The following is a 15,019-nucleotide window of genomic DNA, read 5'->3' on the forward strand; positions in this document are numbered from 1 at the left end:
TCCTCGCATTAGTGATTACATCATGAACTGTGCCTGAGGCTATGATAACACTCAGTGACTGCACATTTTACATCAGCAGTCAGCGGAACCCAAGAACTTCAAGTTGCCAAACTTTCCTTTACAGTGGGGAAAAGGTGAGCCCAAGAATTTTGAAAACATTTTGAAAATGGCCATAACCTTTGTGACCATTTTCTTAAATTTGCAGAGGAAAATAAATACAATGGAACCCCCCTTTTAAGACCCCCCAATTTAAGATTCCCTTCCTTTTTAAGACCCTGTTTTCTCTGACTTTTTGTTCATAACCTCTGTAATTTTGGGGCGGGGACGTAGCTCAATTGGTAGCGCGCTGGCTTTGTAGCCAGTTGGTTGCTATCAGTTCGATCCCCACGTTCGGTGAGAGATTTATTTCTCGGAGTCAACTTTGTGCAGACTCTCTTCGGTGTCCGAACACCCCCGTGTGCACACATGCGCACGAAAAAGATCCCACGTTCACAGCGAAAGTCTCAGGGCTTGGAAAACACGAAGACACGCATGCATCATCTCTCGTCTCTGATTATCATGATCGTATTTCGATACTTTGACGAGACAAACCCAATACTGGTGTGTCGAAGAAGACAGCCACAGCTAGAGGGCTTGTTCGAATCAAAGTATCACACCATATCTTCAGCGTATTACCAATACCTGTCCCAATATAGTCCAGTTGGTCTAAGAGGACGTTAAACCCTAATAGTAGTAGTAGTCTGTCATTTTACCCCCATTTCAAGACTCTCTTCTTGTTGAGACTTGATTTTCTCAGATTTTTGGAAGTCATACAAGTGGGGGTTCCACTGTACTAGCAACATCCCTGCACATAGAAAAATGCTTTCAGTCAGTACAGGCCTACTGAGGTTACCCTCATGGACTATATAAAATCTTATCTTATCCTTATCCTTACCTTGTGAAGCATCTGGTTGACCAGTCTCTGCATGTGCTCACTGTACTGGCAGTCTATGCTGTCGTGCTCTGTGTGCACTATTTCATTGGCCAGCTTTAGGGGATTCTAAAAAAAAAGAAAGAATGATCATTAATTGCAATGACATGTTGGAACGGATCTGAAACAGACAGACTGCTTATGTTCCAAAATCGAGACTCAAGAAACAAGCAAAAATGGCTGCTCAATGGAACTTTTTTTATCAATGAAAACATGTAACAACAGTGATAAAGGCTGCCGAGTAGTCTGTGTTAACTATGACACAAAGCATAAAGCCTGTAGGTGACCTAACTAGCAGTCTGCTCCATAATCCACCATGATCATTTGTCTGGCCCTTTGAGTTTGAAACATGTTTGTGTGCACATGCATACGTCCATGTTTGTGTGTGTACACACATGCATGCACATCTTCAAGCGTGTGTTTATTCATCTTACAGTAGAAGATGGTTACTAGAGGTATATAAACTTGTGACGGTTGGTGAGCACACCGCTACAACAGGCCCTTCACTTTTTCCTATCAAAGAGTAAAAGCACACAGAAAAACTGATAACTGAATGATCTGTGTGACACTTACAGTAGCCTGAAAGGTGCGAGTGAGAGTGAGCAGTTCATACAGCACGCAACCCAGGGCCCAGATATCACTTTTGAAATTGTACCTGTAATAACACAAGAACAAAATTTAGACAGTCTTAGCAATGTAGAATTTTAACAAGGAACAAGAAGAGCAAACGCTCGATCGAGTCACTTTCGCAGTTCTGAATATTATATGAGGCATCAGATGGACAGGAAGAAATTGCTATTCACAACACAATGAGTCACGTTCACATAAAATTTGAGCCCGGTCACTTTTATAGTTTCCGAGAAAAGCCCAACGTTAAGTTGTGTGTTGCCGAACAGAAAAGGCTAGTTATCTCCCTTGTTTTTCTGATAACGTTCGTAAAAGGCTACAGATGTAAATACTTTGATGTAAAGAATAATCCTACAAAGTTTCAATCACATCCGATGAACTTTGTCAAAGATATAAAATGTCTAATTTTTCCTTTGACGCTGACCTGTGACCTTGAAAAAAGTCAAAGGTCAACGAAACCATCGTTAAAGTGTAGAGGTCATTGGAGGTCACGACTAAACAAAATATGAGCCCGATCGCTTTGATAGTTTCCGAGATACTTTGTCAAAGATATAAAATGTCTAATTTTTCCTTTGACGCTGACCTGTGACCTTGAAAAAGGTCAAAGGTCAACGAAACCATCGTTAAAGTGTAGAGGTCATTGGAGGTCACGACTAAACAAAATATGAGCCCGATCGCTTTGATAGTTTCCGAGAAAAGTCCAACGTTAAGGTGGTGTCTACGGACGGCCGGCCAGATGGCCGGACAGACTAACACTGACCGATTACATAGAGTCACTTTTTCTCAAGTGACTCAAAAATGAGAGAAATAAACTACAAAATGCAACCTACTTGAGAAAGAATGAAAGACAGGAGGACAGAGAAAAAGAATGAAAGAAATAGTCAACAACAACAAAACTGATCCACCACAAAACATTTTATTCATGAGATACTGAGCTGGCCAATGGCCATGCAGTCAACTGAAGTGACAACTATTAGTTTTGCAAAAGGCTATGATACAGATAAGGAAATACAATAAAGGACAAGAAGAACATGATGCATCTATGTGAAAACAGCTATCAAGGCAACACCCAAACTGACCAACACATGCTATAATCATGCAGCAGCAGCAGAAAAATTAAAATGAACTAGCCTTATACTGATTCAAATCTTGCTTTCTGAGCTTCTTTACCATTCTCAATTTGATTATTATTTTTTTAAACAAAAATGTTTCAATTACTTGCATCCAAACCCCTTACAAATTATTTTAGCCTTGAACTGCTAGGTCAAAAATACATATACCGTAATACTTACTGTTCTCCTTTCACTAGCTCTGGCGACATGTAATATGGTGTGCCCACCACCTGTTGCGATAAAAATTATGGTTAGTCAGCACAAATAAGAAACAGTAAGATTAAACTGAAATTATGTTGCTTTTCTTCTTTATTTTCAAATATTGACATTCCCTCCCCAGACATTTAAAACACACAAGATGTATTTGTTTCAATTGTAACATTTCTAGTATGCCGATGGAAATTTTTAAGTCGCCTCCATTATAAAAAAAAAGTTGTTCGCACTTACAGAATTAGCCATCTGGCCCTTTGATTCCAGCATTTTAGAGATCCCAAAGTCACCAAGTTTCAGCAACCCAACCTTGGTCAGGAAAATGTTAAGTGTCTTAATGTCTCTGCAACACAGAAACTTCAAACTGTACAAAAATGAAGACAAAGAAGTTAATAAAAGATAATGGGTGACCAAGAATTGAAGCTATTTGTTCATTAAAGCAAAGAGTGTTGCAGATGATCTCTAAAGACAAGTTTCTAGTGACAGTCACAACTTCAAACTGTACACAAACGAAGACAAGTAAGGTAAAGATTCGTCGCGATATAACCTCCGTGGTTGAAAACGACGTTAAACACCAAATAAAGAAAGAAAGAAAGGTAAAGATAAGGTGATGAGTTCTCTGAGTGTGTTCTTCTTGGTGTTGTAATTTGCTTTGTCAAAGTACATGTACTAAGAAAACTTTGATCATACAAAAAGGCCGCGGCCGGGTTTCAAGTTTGGTACAGCCCTTTGTGAGAAAAAAAAAGGTTGTGTTTTTTCCAGCAACGCGTCCATTTGTGAAAATGTGACAACAAGCTAAATTTCATTGGAAAAGATGTTAGTAGATGGTGTGAAAAGCGCAATGAACATTTCTACATTTACACACACACACACATACAGGAGACCATTCATCAAAGTAAGTGATCTACCTATGGATGATGCCATACTGATGCACGTAACTCAAAGCCGATGTGGTCTGGAAAAGGTACCAGGACACTTCCTGCAGTGAAAAAAAAGGATTACAATTATATTTATCATTTCTTTAATGTCATGCTTAAAATAAATGGACATTTAACAAAACAAAAAAACTTCCACAAGAGGAGAAAAGAATACTCAGACATATGCTTAAAGGCACAATCCTCCCCGTGTGAAAGATTTGGATCAGCGCCAGGCCAGGCCAGGTGTGATAAAGCCATCCCTCCACTTGGTCACATATGCAAATCAACAGCCTGCCTTCTTTCTGTGCAAAGTAGGATTCTTTTTTAATGAATGAATTCCGCAGATTCACACTAATGTCAGTTAAGAAATTGATTTATTTGTCAGTCTGCACAGAAAGCACACATGCTGGGTATTTGCCCAATTGGAGGGGTCGTTTTATTGCAAGTTACAGGGAGCCACTGAAGTGACTGTGTGTACGGATATATCCGTACCAAGTCAGATAGAGCCATATGAGTGGGTACGGATATATCCGTACCTGGGAGACAATGAGTAAAGCAAGTATGTATCATTTTTAAAGTAGCATACTCAAAACCAAACAAAATATACTTTTGTTCTGCATTCATTTAAACAAAAGCCTGATTAGGAATGCACAACCAATGTTCACAGCACATAACAAAAGAAAGAAAGGGAGAGAAAGAAAGAAAACATGTGTCAATAAAAAACAAAATAAATCATCAGCTGGACAATAAAATTTCATCTCACACGGCATCATTGCAGAGCGCCTAGAACTGTACCCACGGAATATGCGCGATATAAGCGTCCTATTGATTGATTGATTGATAAATGACAATAAAATCTCACCTGTTCTGGTAACAGCTCTGTAGCATGTCCTATCTTTTCATATAAAGTGCCGCCTGGTTAAAAGAAAAAAAAAGAAGTATGAATACCTTTACCGTCACACACAAAGCTTGGAAAAACAGCCTGATACATGAAACTAGATAAAACCAATAGTAAATTTACATATAGTTTTCAACCCCTAATTTTCAAAACTAACTAATCTTAATGACTTTACACACACTTTTTATGTGTGTGTGTGTGTGTGTGTAAAAGTGTGAGACCACTCACTGCGAGGCTTTTTACAAACACTAAAAACATGCAAATCAAGTAATGAGACGTTTTTTTCAATTCACATATGAAACTATAAGGAACCGAACTCACACCTTGTCAAATGATGTGCGCTTACAAGTTCCATCAATGCCACCAGTAAACCATTTACATAAACTTTGTTGTTTTCCTAATGAGTGTACATTTTTACACAGAAGGAAAGCTTTAATTAAAAACCATTAACATCAAAGGCAGAAAATCAAGTGACACTAACAAGTCAGCAATAATTTCTACATTACCATTAGCATACTCCATTTCAATGAATAGAGTGTCATCATCCAAGAAGTGGTTGTAATATGACACAATATTGGCATGGTTGAGCAGCGACAGAATGTCAATCTCATTTTGAGCATCCTTGCGAGCTTTGTCGCTCAGCATCCGTAGGTTGACCTCCTTCCACACCACAAGGCTGTTGTCCTGAAATAGGGCCAAGAACACCAATAGCTTTAAGATTGAAATCTGGTCACTAATGTGTTTTTCCACCATAAAACACAAAATCATTTTTATATTTTTTATTATTTTATTTGTTTCCTTTTGTTGTTGTATGCTTGTGGTTCCTTGGGAATTCCCTCCAGAAAATGTGGACTGCCATCCTAAGGAATCAAGTTGCCAAACATATATGTTTTTTACCCCCTTTGCATGTTTTTGTTTTGTGAGCCCGCCAACTTTTACTGTGAGTTTGGCATTGATCTTCATACATGTGTGCATTGATCTTCATAAGTTTCAGAACCAAGGCAAGTTTGCATGAAGATGCCTTTTGTCAAATAAATTATCCCTCACTGAACCCAGAGATTGATCGAACCACACTGATGTCTCTGCCTGAACAATACTTCTCATTGCGGTCAATGCGCATGCGCTTACACGGGGAGATTAATCAGGTCATGAACAACCTAACCCTAACCCTTACCCATACCCATGGTTCGTTCGGTCAAAGGGTCGCATTTTTTAAGTCCAAGATTGGCGCATGCGCATTGACCGCAATGAGAAGGATTGTTCAGCAGAGGTTTCAGTTCGTGACACCGGCAATAGCAATGAACTGGCTTTTAAGCTAGATCGACATGCTACCAGCTATATAGGACCCCCTACCAAGATTACACAGAAAGCTGCTTTCTTAAAAGGATGATCTTTCGGTCAGTGTGCTATAGATATGCAGTCTATGCAGTGTCTCCAAACCCCCTTAAATTTACGTCTTTTGCACAGTGTACTTAGCAAACGCAATGTCAGGTAACAGCAAGTGAATGTTACTTGATCTCCGAGCATGAGCACAATGATTGGGACTATACGTACTGCTGTAATATTTAGTACTAATAGCGTTTTCTACACGAGATAGTTTGCGAGCACTATCATGCTTTGAGCAGACAGTCGGAGAAATGTGATTTACAGCGTTCCGAGTAGACTGTCAGTGTCAGGCAACACGGACACATTCGTAGGAACGAGTTCTTAAATTTAATGCACAACTGCGCTTGTTTAAAATTTCCAGCACTTACATCTGTTTTCCGGTACAATATGGCTTCCCCAAATGCACCTCTTCCAAGGACACGAACAAACACATAAGATGTTTGCGGTGATCTTTCAGAGTCTCCACAGTCGGACGCCATGATGTCAACAAAAGGTAGATAATTGGCATCTAACCAGCGAAGTTACTTCCCTTGCCAATCTACGGCCGGTGCGCAGGCAATTTTTTACCCTTATACGAACTACACTCAAGAATGAAGTGTCCTTATATTATCAAGCAGAGTAAATGATAAGATCCCAGAATGACCAATACCTCGTTATGCAGCAGAATGTGTTACTCAAAGAAAGTATAATCATATACAGAATGAAACAAAACAAGCAAAGAAGTGTTTTTGTTTTGTTTATTTAAATGAAAGAAATAAGAGAGGGGAAAGAAATATGACAGCCAGAAGGAAAAAATGTTTTCTTCAAAGTAATACAGTCACGAACCAAAAATGAACAGCAACAAACAAAATATGCCCCCCCCCCCCCCCCCCCAAAAAAACAAAAAAAAAACACAACCCCAGTCAAAAACAAAATAAAAAGACAACAATAAAAGAGACACAAAAAAAAGGAAAAAGATATGTGCGGACACAAAAGAAAATACTGTTTGTCAGGACTGTTTGTTAATCATTACAATGTTGCTATGTATTTTGTTCCCCCTTTTTTGCTTTTTAAACATTTTGCAACAAAAAATATAATTCTGTTCCTCGCGCTTTATATTTGTTTACACTATCCATGTGAACTAAATATCAAATAAGACATATGACAGTCATGAACAAACTCATACATTCAACTGCACACAAGCTTAAACTGTACTAACACATGTACACACACACACACATTACACACTCACATTACACACGCTCACATACTCAGAGCATCAATAGTTTACTGTTTAATTCACATGCAATACAACCTAAATCCCATCATATAAATTATGCATATAATAATTATAAAACCTTCTTTTGTTTAGCACTTTTCATCACCAAACGGAGGTCTCATGACGCTTTACAACACACAGTTGACATTAAAATTTTATACATAAAAAATGTGTCCGGCAAACATTACACAGCACTGATCATACACTCTAGATACACATTATCCACATAAATATATAAAGATTGATATAGCATAAATATCACAAAGCACCTGAAGTAAAAGATTTGAGTCCCAACACCAATCATTCTGTCTTGACTTTTGACAACATCTGCTCCACTTGTGCGACAATGGTTGACACCTCTGCCATGGCTCCCATTCCTATCAACACATATAAATAGTTGTCATCAGTATCAATATCAAGTATGCAACTACAAATAAAACATGTTTGTTTCTGGGAAAATGTTTTGCTTCAAATGCCAATTTGACCCTGAAAATGAATGAATTAGGGTTCTTTCTTTCTTTATTTGGTGTTTAACGTCGTTTTCAACCGTTCAAGGTTATATCGCGACAGGGAAAGGGGGGGGATGGGATAGAGGCACTTGTTAATTGTTTCTTGTTCACAAAAGCACCAATCAAAAAATCGCTCCAGGGGCCTGCAACGTAGTACAATATATGACCCTACTGGGAGAATGCAAGTTTCCAGTACAAAGAACCCAACATTTCCTACACACTGCTTGACCAAAATCCCTACAAACATTGACCATATTCTACACAAGAAACACTCAACAAGGGTAAAAGGAGAAACAGAATCCGTCAGTCGCCTCCTACGACATGCTGGGGAGCATCGGGTAAATTCTTCCCCCTAACCCGCGGGGGGTACGTATGAATTAGGGTGCAAAGGACTGGAGCTGTGTGTTCACTGAAGCAAAGCATGTTGTAAAGTGGAACCTCCCATTTAAGACACTCTGTTTTAAGTCACCCCCCCCCCCTTTAAGGCCCCAGTTTCTTAGATTTTATGTTCATAACATGTGTACATTTAAAATTCTGTTTTTAGACTTCATCTCTGTGAAGACCTGCCTTTCTCTTTGTTTAGGTCTTAAAAAGGGGGTTCCACTGTAGATGCTCTCCAAAGGCAAGTTTCTCACAGATCAAATTAGCAAGCTCGCAATTTAAAGCTCAAGGCTACTTAACCGCTAGCCTACCCTTCAATCCACAGCAAATGAAACAAGTCGCGTAAGGCGAAAATACAACATTTAGTCAAGTAGCTGTCGAACTCACAGAATGAAACTGAACGCAATGCGACGCAGCAAGACCGTATACTCGTAGCATCGTCAGTCCACCGCTCATGGCAAAGGCAGTGAAATTGACAAGAAGAGCGGGGTAGTAGTTGCGCTGAGAAGGATAGCACGCTTTTCTGTACCTCTCTTCGTTTTAACTTTCTGAGCGTGTTTTCAATCCAAACATATCATATCTATATGTTTTTGGAATCAGGAACCGACAAGGAATAAGATGAAATAGTTTTTAAAACGATTTCGGAAATTTAATTTTGATCATAATTTTTATATTTTTAATTTTCAGAGCTTGTTTTTAATCCAAATATAACATATGTATATGTTTTTGGAATCAGAAAATGACGATAAATAAGATGAAATTGTTTTTGGATCGTTTAATAAAAAAATAATTTTAATTACAAGTTTCCGATTTTTAATGACCAAACTCACTCATTAGTTTTTAAGCCACCAAGCTGAAATGCAATACCAAACCCCGGGCTTCGTCGAAGATTGCTTTGCCAAAATTTCAATCAATTTGATTGAAAAATGAGGGTGTGACAGTGCCGCCTCAACTTTTACAAAAAGCCGGATATGATGTCATCAAAGGTATTTATCGAAAAAATGAAAAAAAAACGTCCGGGGATATCAAACCCAGGAACTCTCATGTCAAATTTCATAAAGATCGGCCCAGTAGTTTAGTCTGAATCGCTCTACACACACACACACAGACAGACAGACAGACAGACAGACAGTCAGACAGACACACATACACCACGACCCTCGTCTCGATTCACCCCTCTATGTTAAAACATTTAGTCAAAACTTGACTAAATGTAAAAACAAAAACAACAATTGAATAACTGCTTCAGTTTACTTTATTTCTATTCTAATGATCCTCAAAGCAGCAAAATACTTCACTTAGAACAAAGTGTTTTAACCCGGTTGAAAGGCACAGTACAAATGATTCTGCTCACAGGAGCTTGTATCTAGCCACCGGTCGATAATTATTTACTCCTGCATGCTTATTATTTACTGCTGCATGCTTACCCTTACTACTACTATTTATTAGTTACACATTAACATGCTTCCATTTGAAACTTTGAGGTCTTCATCGGGGATTGACGCCCGACCAAAGGAAATTGAAGCCCGACGGAGCGAAGCGACGGAGGGCTTCAATTAGACTTTGGGAGGGCGTCAATCCACAATGAAGACCGAGAAGTTTCAAATGGAAGCATGTTAATGTTATTGTAATTCAATCTGACGACGATCTCTTTCCTGCTTTCATGCGGTTGTAAACAGACTGAATTGGTTCTGTTCTGTTCACACACTACTTTCAGTCCACCTACCTGCAAGGGTCAAGTCCCAAGAAATATGTCTCTGTATTCCTATCGTATCACTCTGCTCCTGTTTTGTTTTCTTTCACACACATTTTCCCTTCTTTTTTGACGGGTTTCTGGACAGCAAACTCTAAAACAAATTCTTTTTCTCACAAAAGCGATCTATGGAATTGACTGACGTAGTCCGGAAGAATTCATGCATTAACTTACGTCACGTATTCGACGTCATCACTTCGCATACCTTATGGTCTCGGTATTTCGTTGGCCTTCATATTTCCTACTTGTAAAATGACCCTCAAAGCTAACCGAGACTAGTTGAGGCTGTATTAATGCGCCTCGCCAGCAGGTTGTTAATGGATTTTTTAGCGAGTGGTTATCGACAATTGTAATTCAATCAAGTTTGCGTTTTAATGAAACAGATCCTGTGATTGGTCAGAATGCCCCAACTCATTAAAAATTACCGGTCATTAATTGTCGATAACCACTCGCTAAAAAATCCATTAACAACCTGCTGGCGAGGCGTATTGATACAGCCTCAACTAGTCTCGGTTAGCTTTGAGGGTCATTTTACAAGTAAGAAATATGAAGGCCAACGAAATACCGAGACCATAAGGTATGCGAAGTGATGACGTCGAATACGTGACGTAAGTTGATGCATGAATTCTTCCGGACTACGTCAGTCAATTCCAAAGATCGCTTTTGTAATGAAAAGAATTTGTTTTAGAGTTTGCTGTCCAGAAACCCGTCAAAAAAGAAGGGAAAATGTGTGTAAAACAAAACACAACAGGAGCAGAGTGATACGATAGGAATACAGACATATTTCTTGGGATTTGACTCTTGCAGGTAGGTGGACTGAAGGTAGTGTGTGAACAGAACAGAACCAATTCTGTCTGTTTACAACCGCATGAAAGCAGGAAAGAGATCGTCGTCAGATTGAATTACAATAACATTAACATGCTTCCATTTGAAACTTCGAGGTCTTCATCGTGGATTGACGCCCTCCCAAAGTCTAATTGAAGCCCTCCGTCGCTTCGCTCCGTCGGGCTTCAATTAGCTTTTGTCGGGCGTCAATCCCCGATGAAGACCTCGAAGTTTCAAATGGAAGCATGTTAATGTGTAATTAATGACCGGTAATTTTTAATGAGTTGGGGCATTCTGACCAATCACAGGATCTGTTTCATTAAAACGCCAACTTGATTGAATTACAATAGTAAATAGTAGTAGTAAGGAGACCGTAATAAGGAGTAAATAAATGGAATAAGGAGTAAATAATGATCGACCGGCGATTGGATACAAGCTCCTGTGATTCTGCTCACCATCTAAGATCTGGCCAGGCTTTTGCATGGGAAAAGGATATCCCCCTTAGACATGTACCACAATTCAACAGCTTTCTGTGTGCATTTTACCTGTATCTCCACATGCCAGCTTCTTGCTGATACAGGGTATTTCCATGTATCCAAACGTTTTCAGTGTAGTAATCTGTTGAGCAGTTAAAGGGTGGTTCCACATGTGAGTGTTCATTGCTGGAGCAAACAGCAATGGCCGTTCCAGGTCCCAGGCTCGCACAACGCAAGTCTAAAAAACATGTGCAAATCTAAAAAACAATACAATACAAACAGGAAAAAAAACCACCATTTCTTCTCAAAATACATTAAAATAACTCAAAACAAAAATGTAACAGTGATGTGTAAAAAAATCATTTTAAATGTACTTCCACTCATTCATAAAGCATTCAAATAAAAAGAAGTCTTGACGTTAACAGTTCAAGTCTAGGCGCTGAAGTAAAAATAGTCACTCACACAGAAGCAGTAAATTCAAGCTAATCGACAGCAAAGGGCCCAAATCTCACACATACAGACAGTCAAGTAAGAAGCTAAGATGGATGTCTACTCACCAGTAGGTTATCACAAATGCCATTTGAAATTTTGGCCAAAGTGTTGGCATCCAGTGGAGCTATCACCATTACATCCGCCCAGCGTCGCAGTTCTATGTGCAGCACTGGATCCTTTACAGACGTCCAGTTCTGTTGACACAGAAAGGTCAAATGTTAAATGAGTACATACATGCATGTATACATAAATGGACACAAAATCACGATCACAAATATGCACACACACAGCTCAAGAGAACTGTATCTTGTTAAGACGCCCGTCTGAGCAGGTAACAATGCTGCTTTTCAGAAACATTGGCACAACCTATTCCATTTGGGTTTTTTCACTTTGCTCTTCTGGAGAGAAATGGAAAAGTGGGGGGAGGTATGAAAGAAGAAAAGAAACTGGAAGGTTCAAATCAGCGCTATAACTCGAGACTGGATTTAATAAGCAGCAACAAACAAACTCGGATCAGTTTGAAATGTCATGAAACAACATTTTCAGGTTTCGCTTCATATATAGAATTGATTCTTAAAAGGATACAGTTTTTCAGAAAAAAACGTCTTTGAAAGACACTTCTACTTTATTATACAACACATCTTTTAATCAACTATATGGACTGCTGTTTCCAGGAGGAAAACATCTGATACATTTGCTCATTTATGTTCAAAACAAACTTACTAACCTCCCACTCATTTTCATCCTTGAACACTGGGCACTTGACTTGGGTGAGATCGAAAAAATGCCTGGAATGTTCAGTTGTTATCAACTGGATCTCCGGCTGAAACAAAATTAAATGACTGATTTAAAAAGTTAAAAACTTAAAAGTTAACAGTTGGATACTCTAATCCTGGTAACAAACCACTGTATAACTTAAGATTTCTTTGATCTTCCTTTTCTTCTCCTCTGTTCTTGAGATTTTGGCTATCAGGTTCTTATCATGGAGAGAGTTTGCAAGCCATACTGTTGTTTTTTGTGCTTTAAAAAAAAAAAAAATTCCAAGTGGGCAGCATATATCGATCATACGTGTGCTGTGTATCTGTTCGTTTCAAAGTCCCTAGACTTTCACAGAATCTGCCCACGAGGGTATGTGGAATGATATTCTATCCGCTTATCTACTGAAGATGCATGGGCTCAGGGATAGAACATTGCTCCTACCATGGTAACAGAGCCAACAGTTTGCTACAGTGGACCCCCTATCTAAGACTTCCTTCTTTTTAAGACCTTATTTTTTTTTACATGATCTGTTCATAATCGTTCATAATCTCCATTTTAAGAATCCCTCCCTTTTAAGACCCGATTTTCTCATATTTTTGAAGGTCGTAAAAGGGGGGTTCCACTGTACCTGCATGCAATTGAGCAACGTATCCATGGCCATGCACTCGTGTTCTTTATCTAAAATACCTCCTCTCACTGGAGGGACCTCCCACTACAGCTGTATAAAAACTTAGCATTACTAGAACAGCTAGTCATCTGCCACTAACAATGATCAAACGTTTCTAGACAACTGACCTTGCAAGACAACTGGCTCAAATCAGCTAGTAATGTTGGCACTTTTATAGCGGCAACACTTCCTGTGCAGGCAACTAGCACTCGTGGCTTCCTGGCACTCATGCTTTTTCGTCACTGTTGTTTTTACTGCACATGCAAACGCAGTAAAATCAGGATGTGTTAATTTTCATAAGTGATTTTTGCAGGCTTGTCTCGTTTCAGTCTTCAACAATTTATGAACAACCCTGGCAGTGGCACAGATTAAAGTTTAATTCATCAGTAATAAGTCTTCCTGATAGTAATCAAGTATTTTTTTTTCTTCAGTGTTTAAAAACTTTATGTGTCAGGCATTTTTCTAGCTTAAAATGACATATTTGAGTGAATATATCCAGGAACAACGCTGAATTTTCTACTCTCAGTTTTGTGCACCCCTGAAGTAAAATGTTACATTAAAAAACATTGTGAACTAAATATACAATGGTGACAACAACAACAAAAGCTATGCAACCGGTTGATATGATAGTTTTATACAAAACCCTTTCAAATTTTTTTTTCACCCTAACTTTGAATTAGAAATCTTTAACCTTTGACCAGAGGATTAAAGAATTATTTTTTAAAAATCTTACTGAAGCAGCATTTATTAACAAAATGCAGTACATAAATCATTAACATGGGGACAAACAAAACAAAAACAACTTTTTTCCGTTATGATAAAACATTAAGAAGTCTGCATGGCATCGAGAAATTAATTAGACAGAGCTGCATGACGCCTATACAAACTACACATCTTTCACTTTGGTCAGTCGCTATATGATGGTGTTGCTGTTGCCGAGATACAAGTCTTTCTGAGTCGAAAACTGATGTTCATAAATCGATCTAATCTTTCTGCAAAAAAACAAAGACCACAGTTCTTTGAATTGAACTTTAAAAAGAAAAATCTTTATAAATAAACGACACATAAAAAAAAAGGTCGTAGCTAGTGGAGAGTGCCGGTCCATGAGCCTGGGGGCTCGATCCTTTACCGACTCACCGGCTTTGGAGCCTAGGGGCTCCGTAACCGACTCGCCGGTTCCCAAGCCAGGAGGGTGGCCGGTTCTCCAGCCACGGCCAATAGAGAAAACTTTGCAATTTACTACATTATTGTATTCTAAATTATTATCATGCGCTCTCCCGCATCCGTTGCGAAGATGACCAACAGTGGTCCCTGCAACGTAAAAGATCCAGATCCAGATCCAGAATTGTCTCCTACGAAGTAATTCTTATGTCACCACATATGAATCATGATATACACAGTTTGGGAACAGAATTTTACGACCCAGAGTAGAAGTATACACAAACTCTCTGTCTTTGTCTCTGTCTTTACCCAGAGTAGTAATGTACACAAATTAACTATTAAGTTTCCTTCTCTTTCTCTATACATGTCTTTCTTTCTTTCCATCATGCATGAATGCCAAAGCAGAGCAAGTCGATCACTCATTCAGTGTTTGTTGGAACGGATTTGTACACTACTTACGAAGCAAATACTTTTAACTGTAACGTTCAGACGCCAGACAATAACTACACACATGCACACGTACATGCACGCCTACACGTGACAAAGCACATCTCATACACTGAAATCGACTGCCATCGCATTTGTTTACAAGTGGAGTGAGAGTAGTCTCCCTTCGGT

At 38.9% G+C, this 15,019-nt stretch overlaps 2 protein-coding genes and 1 long non-coding RNA gene across 7 annotated transcripts in view; 1 reads left to right on the plus strand and 2 right to left on the minus strand.

The window, feature by feature from the left end:
* The window catches only part of LOC138974420 (serine/threonine-protein kinase Nek9-like), a 39,030-nt gene extending 32,035 nt beyond the window's left edge, over positions 1 to 6,995 (minus strand). Inside the window, exons 1-8 of the mRNA XM_070347138.1 lie at positions 6,489 to 6,995; positions 5,241 to 5,418; positions 4,699 to 4,751; positions 3,828 to 3,898; positions 3,157 to 3,262; positions 2,890 to 2,939; positions 1,544 to 1,625; positions 935 to 1,039 (exon numbers count right to left, since the gene is read on the minus strand). Of these exons, the coding sequence (XP_070203239.1) occupies positions 935 to 1,039; positions 1,544 to 1,625; positions 2,890 to 2,939; positions 3,157 to 3,262; positions 3,828 to 3,898; positions 4,699 to 4,751; positions 5,241 to 5,418; positions 6,489 to 6,599 (756 nt within the window). The 5' untranslated portion in view covers positions 6,600 to 6,995. The remainder of the gene's footprint in view (positions 1 to 934; positions 1,040 to 1,543; positions 1,626 to 2,889; positions 2,940 to 3,156; positions 3,263 to 3,827; positions 3,899 to 4,698; positions 4,752 to 5,240; positions 5,419 to 6,488) is intronic.
* The window catches only part of LOC138974665 (uncharacterized), a 300,124-nt gene that overhangs the window by 277,720 nt on the left and 7,385 nt on the right, over positions 1 to 15,019 (plus strand). The gene's annotated exons all lie outside the window — the stretch shown is intronic.
* On the minus strand, positions 7,374 to 15,013 carry LOC138974442 (phosphopantothenoylcysteine decarboxylase-like). Of its 5 annotated transcripts, none has more exons than XM_070347176.1 (6): positions 14,960 to 15,013; positions 13,369 to 13,494; positions 12,542 to 12,637; positions 11,880 to 12,008; positions 11,392 to 11,560; positions 7,374 to 7,755 (listed from the first exon to the last, which is right to left on the minus strand). In XM_070347176.1, exons 2-6 carry the CDS (start codon positions 13,468 to 13,470, stop codon positions 7,679 to 7,681), a joined length of 573 nt encoding a protein of 190 aa, XP_070203277.1. In that variant the 5' UTR covers positions 13,471 to 13,494; positions 14,960 to 15,013; the 3' UTR covers positions 7,374 to 7,678. The 5 variants fall into 5 exon arrangements, with proteins under 5 accessions (XP_070203277.1, XP_070203261.1, XP_070203283.1 ...); XM_070347160.1 differs by having other exon boundaries at positions 14,925 to 15,010; XM_070347182.1 differs by having other exon boundaries at positions 14,937 to 15,009.

Source organism: Littorina saxatilis, linkage group LG1, assembly GCF_037325665.1.
Source record: "Littorina saxatilis isolate snail1 linkage group LG1, US_GU_Lsax_2.0, whole genome shotgun sequence".
Taxonomy (NCBI): Eukaryota; Metazoa; Mollusca; class Gastropoda; order Littorinimorpha; family Littorinidae; genus Littorina; species Littorina saxatilis.

Coding starts and splice junctions, on each gene's coding strand:
- LOC138974442 (XM_070347176.1), bottom strand. CDS start 13,470: ATGAGTGCCAGGAAGCCACGAGTGCTAGTTGCCTGCACAGGAAGTGTT. Junction 12,009..12,541: donor AGGATGAAAATGAGTGGGAG/GTTAGTAAGTTT, acceptor CTGTGTCAACAG/AACTGGACGTCTGTAAAGGA. Junction 7,756..11,391: donor GCTGGCATGTGGAGATACAG/GTAAAATGCACA, acceptor ATGTGTTGATAG/GAATGGGAGCCATGGCAGAG.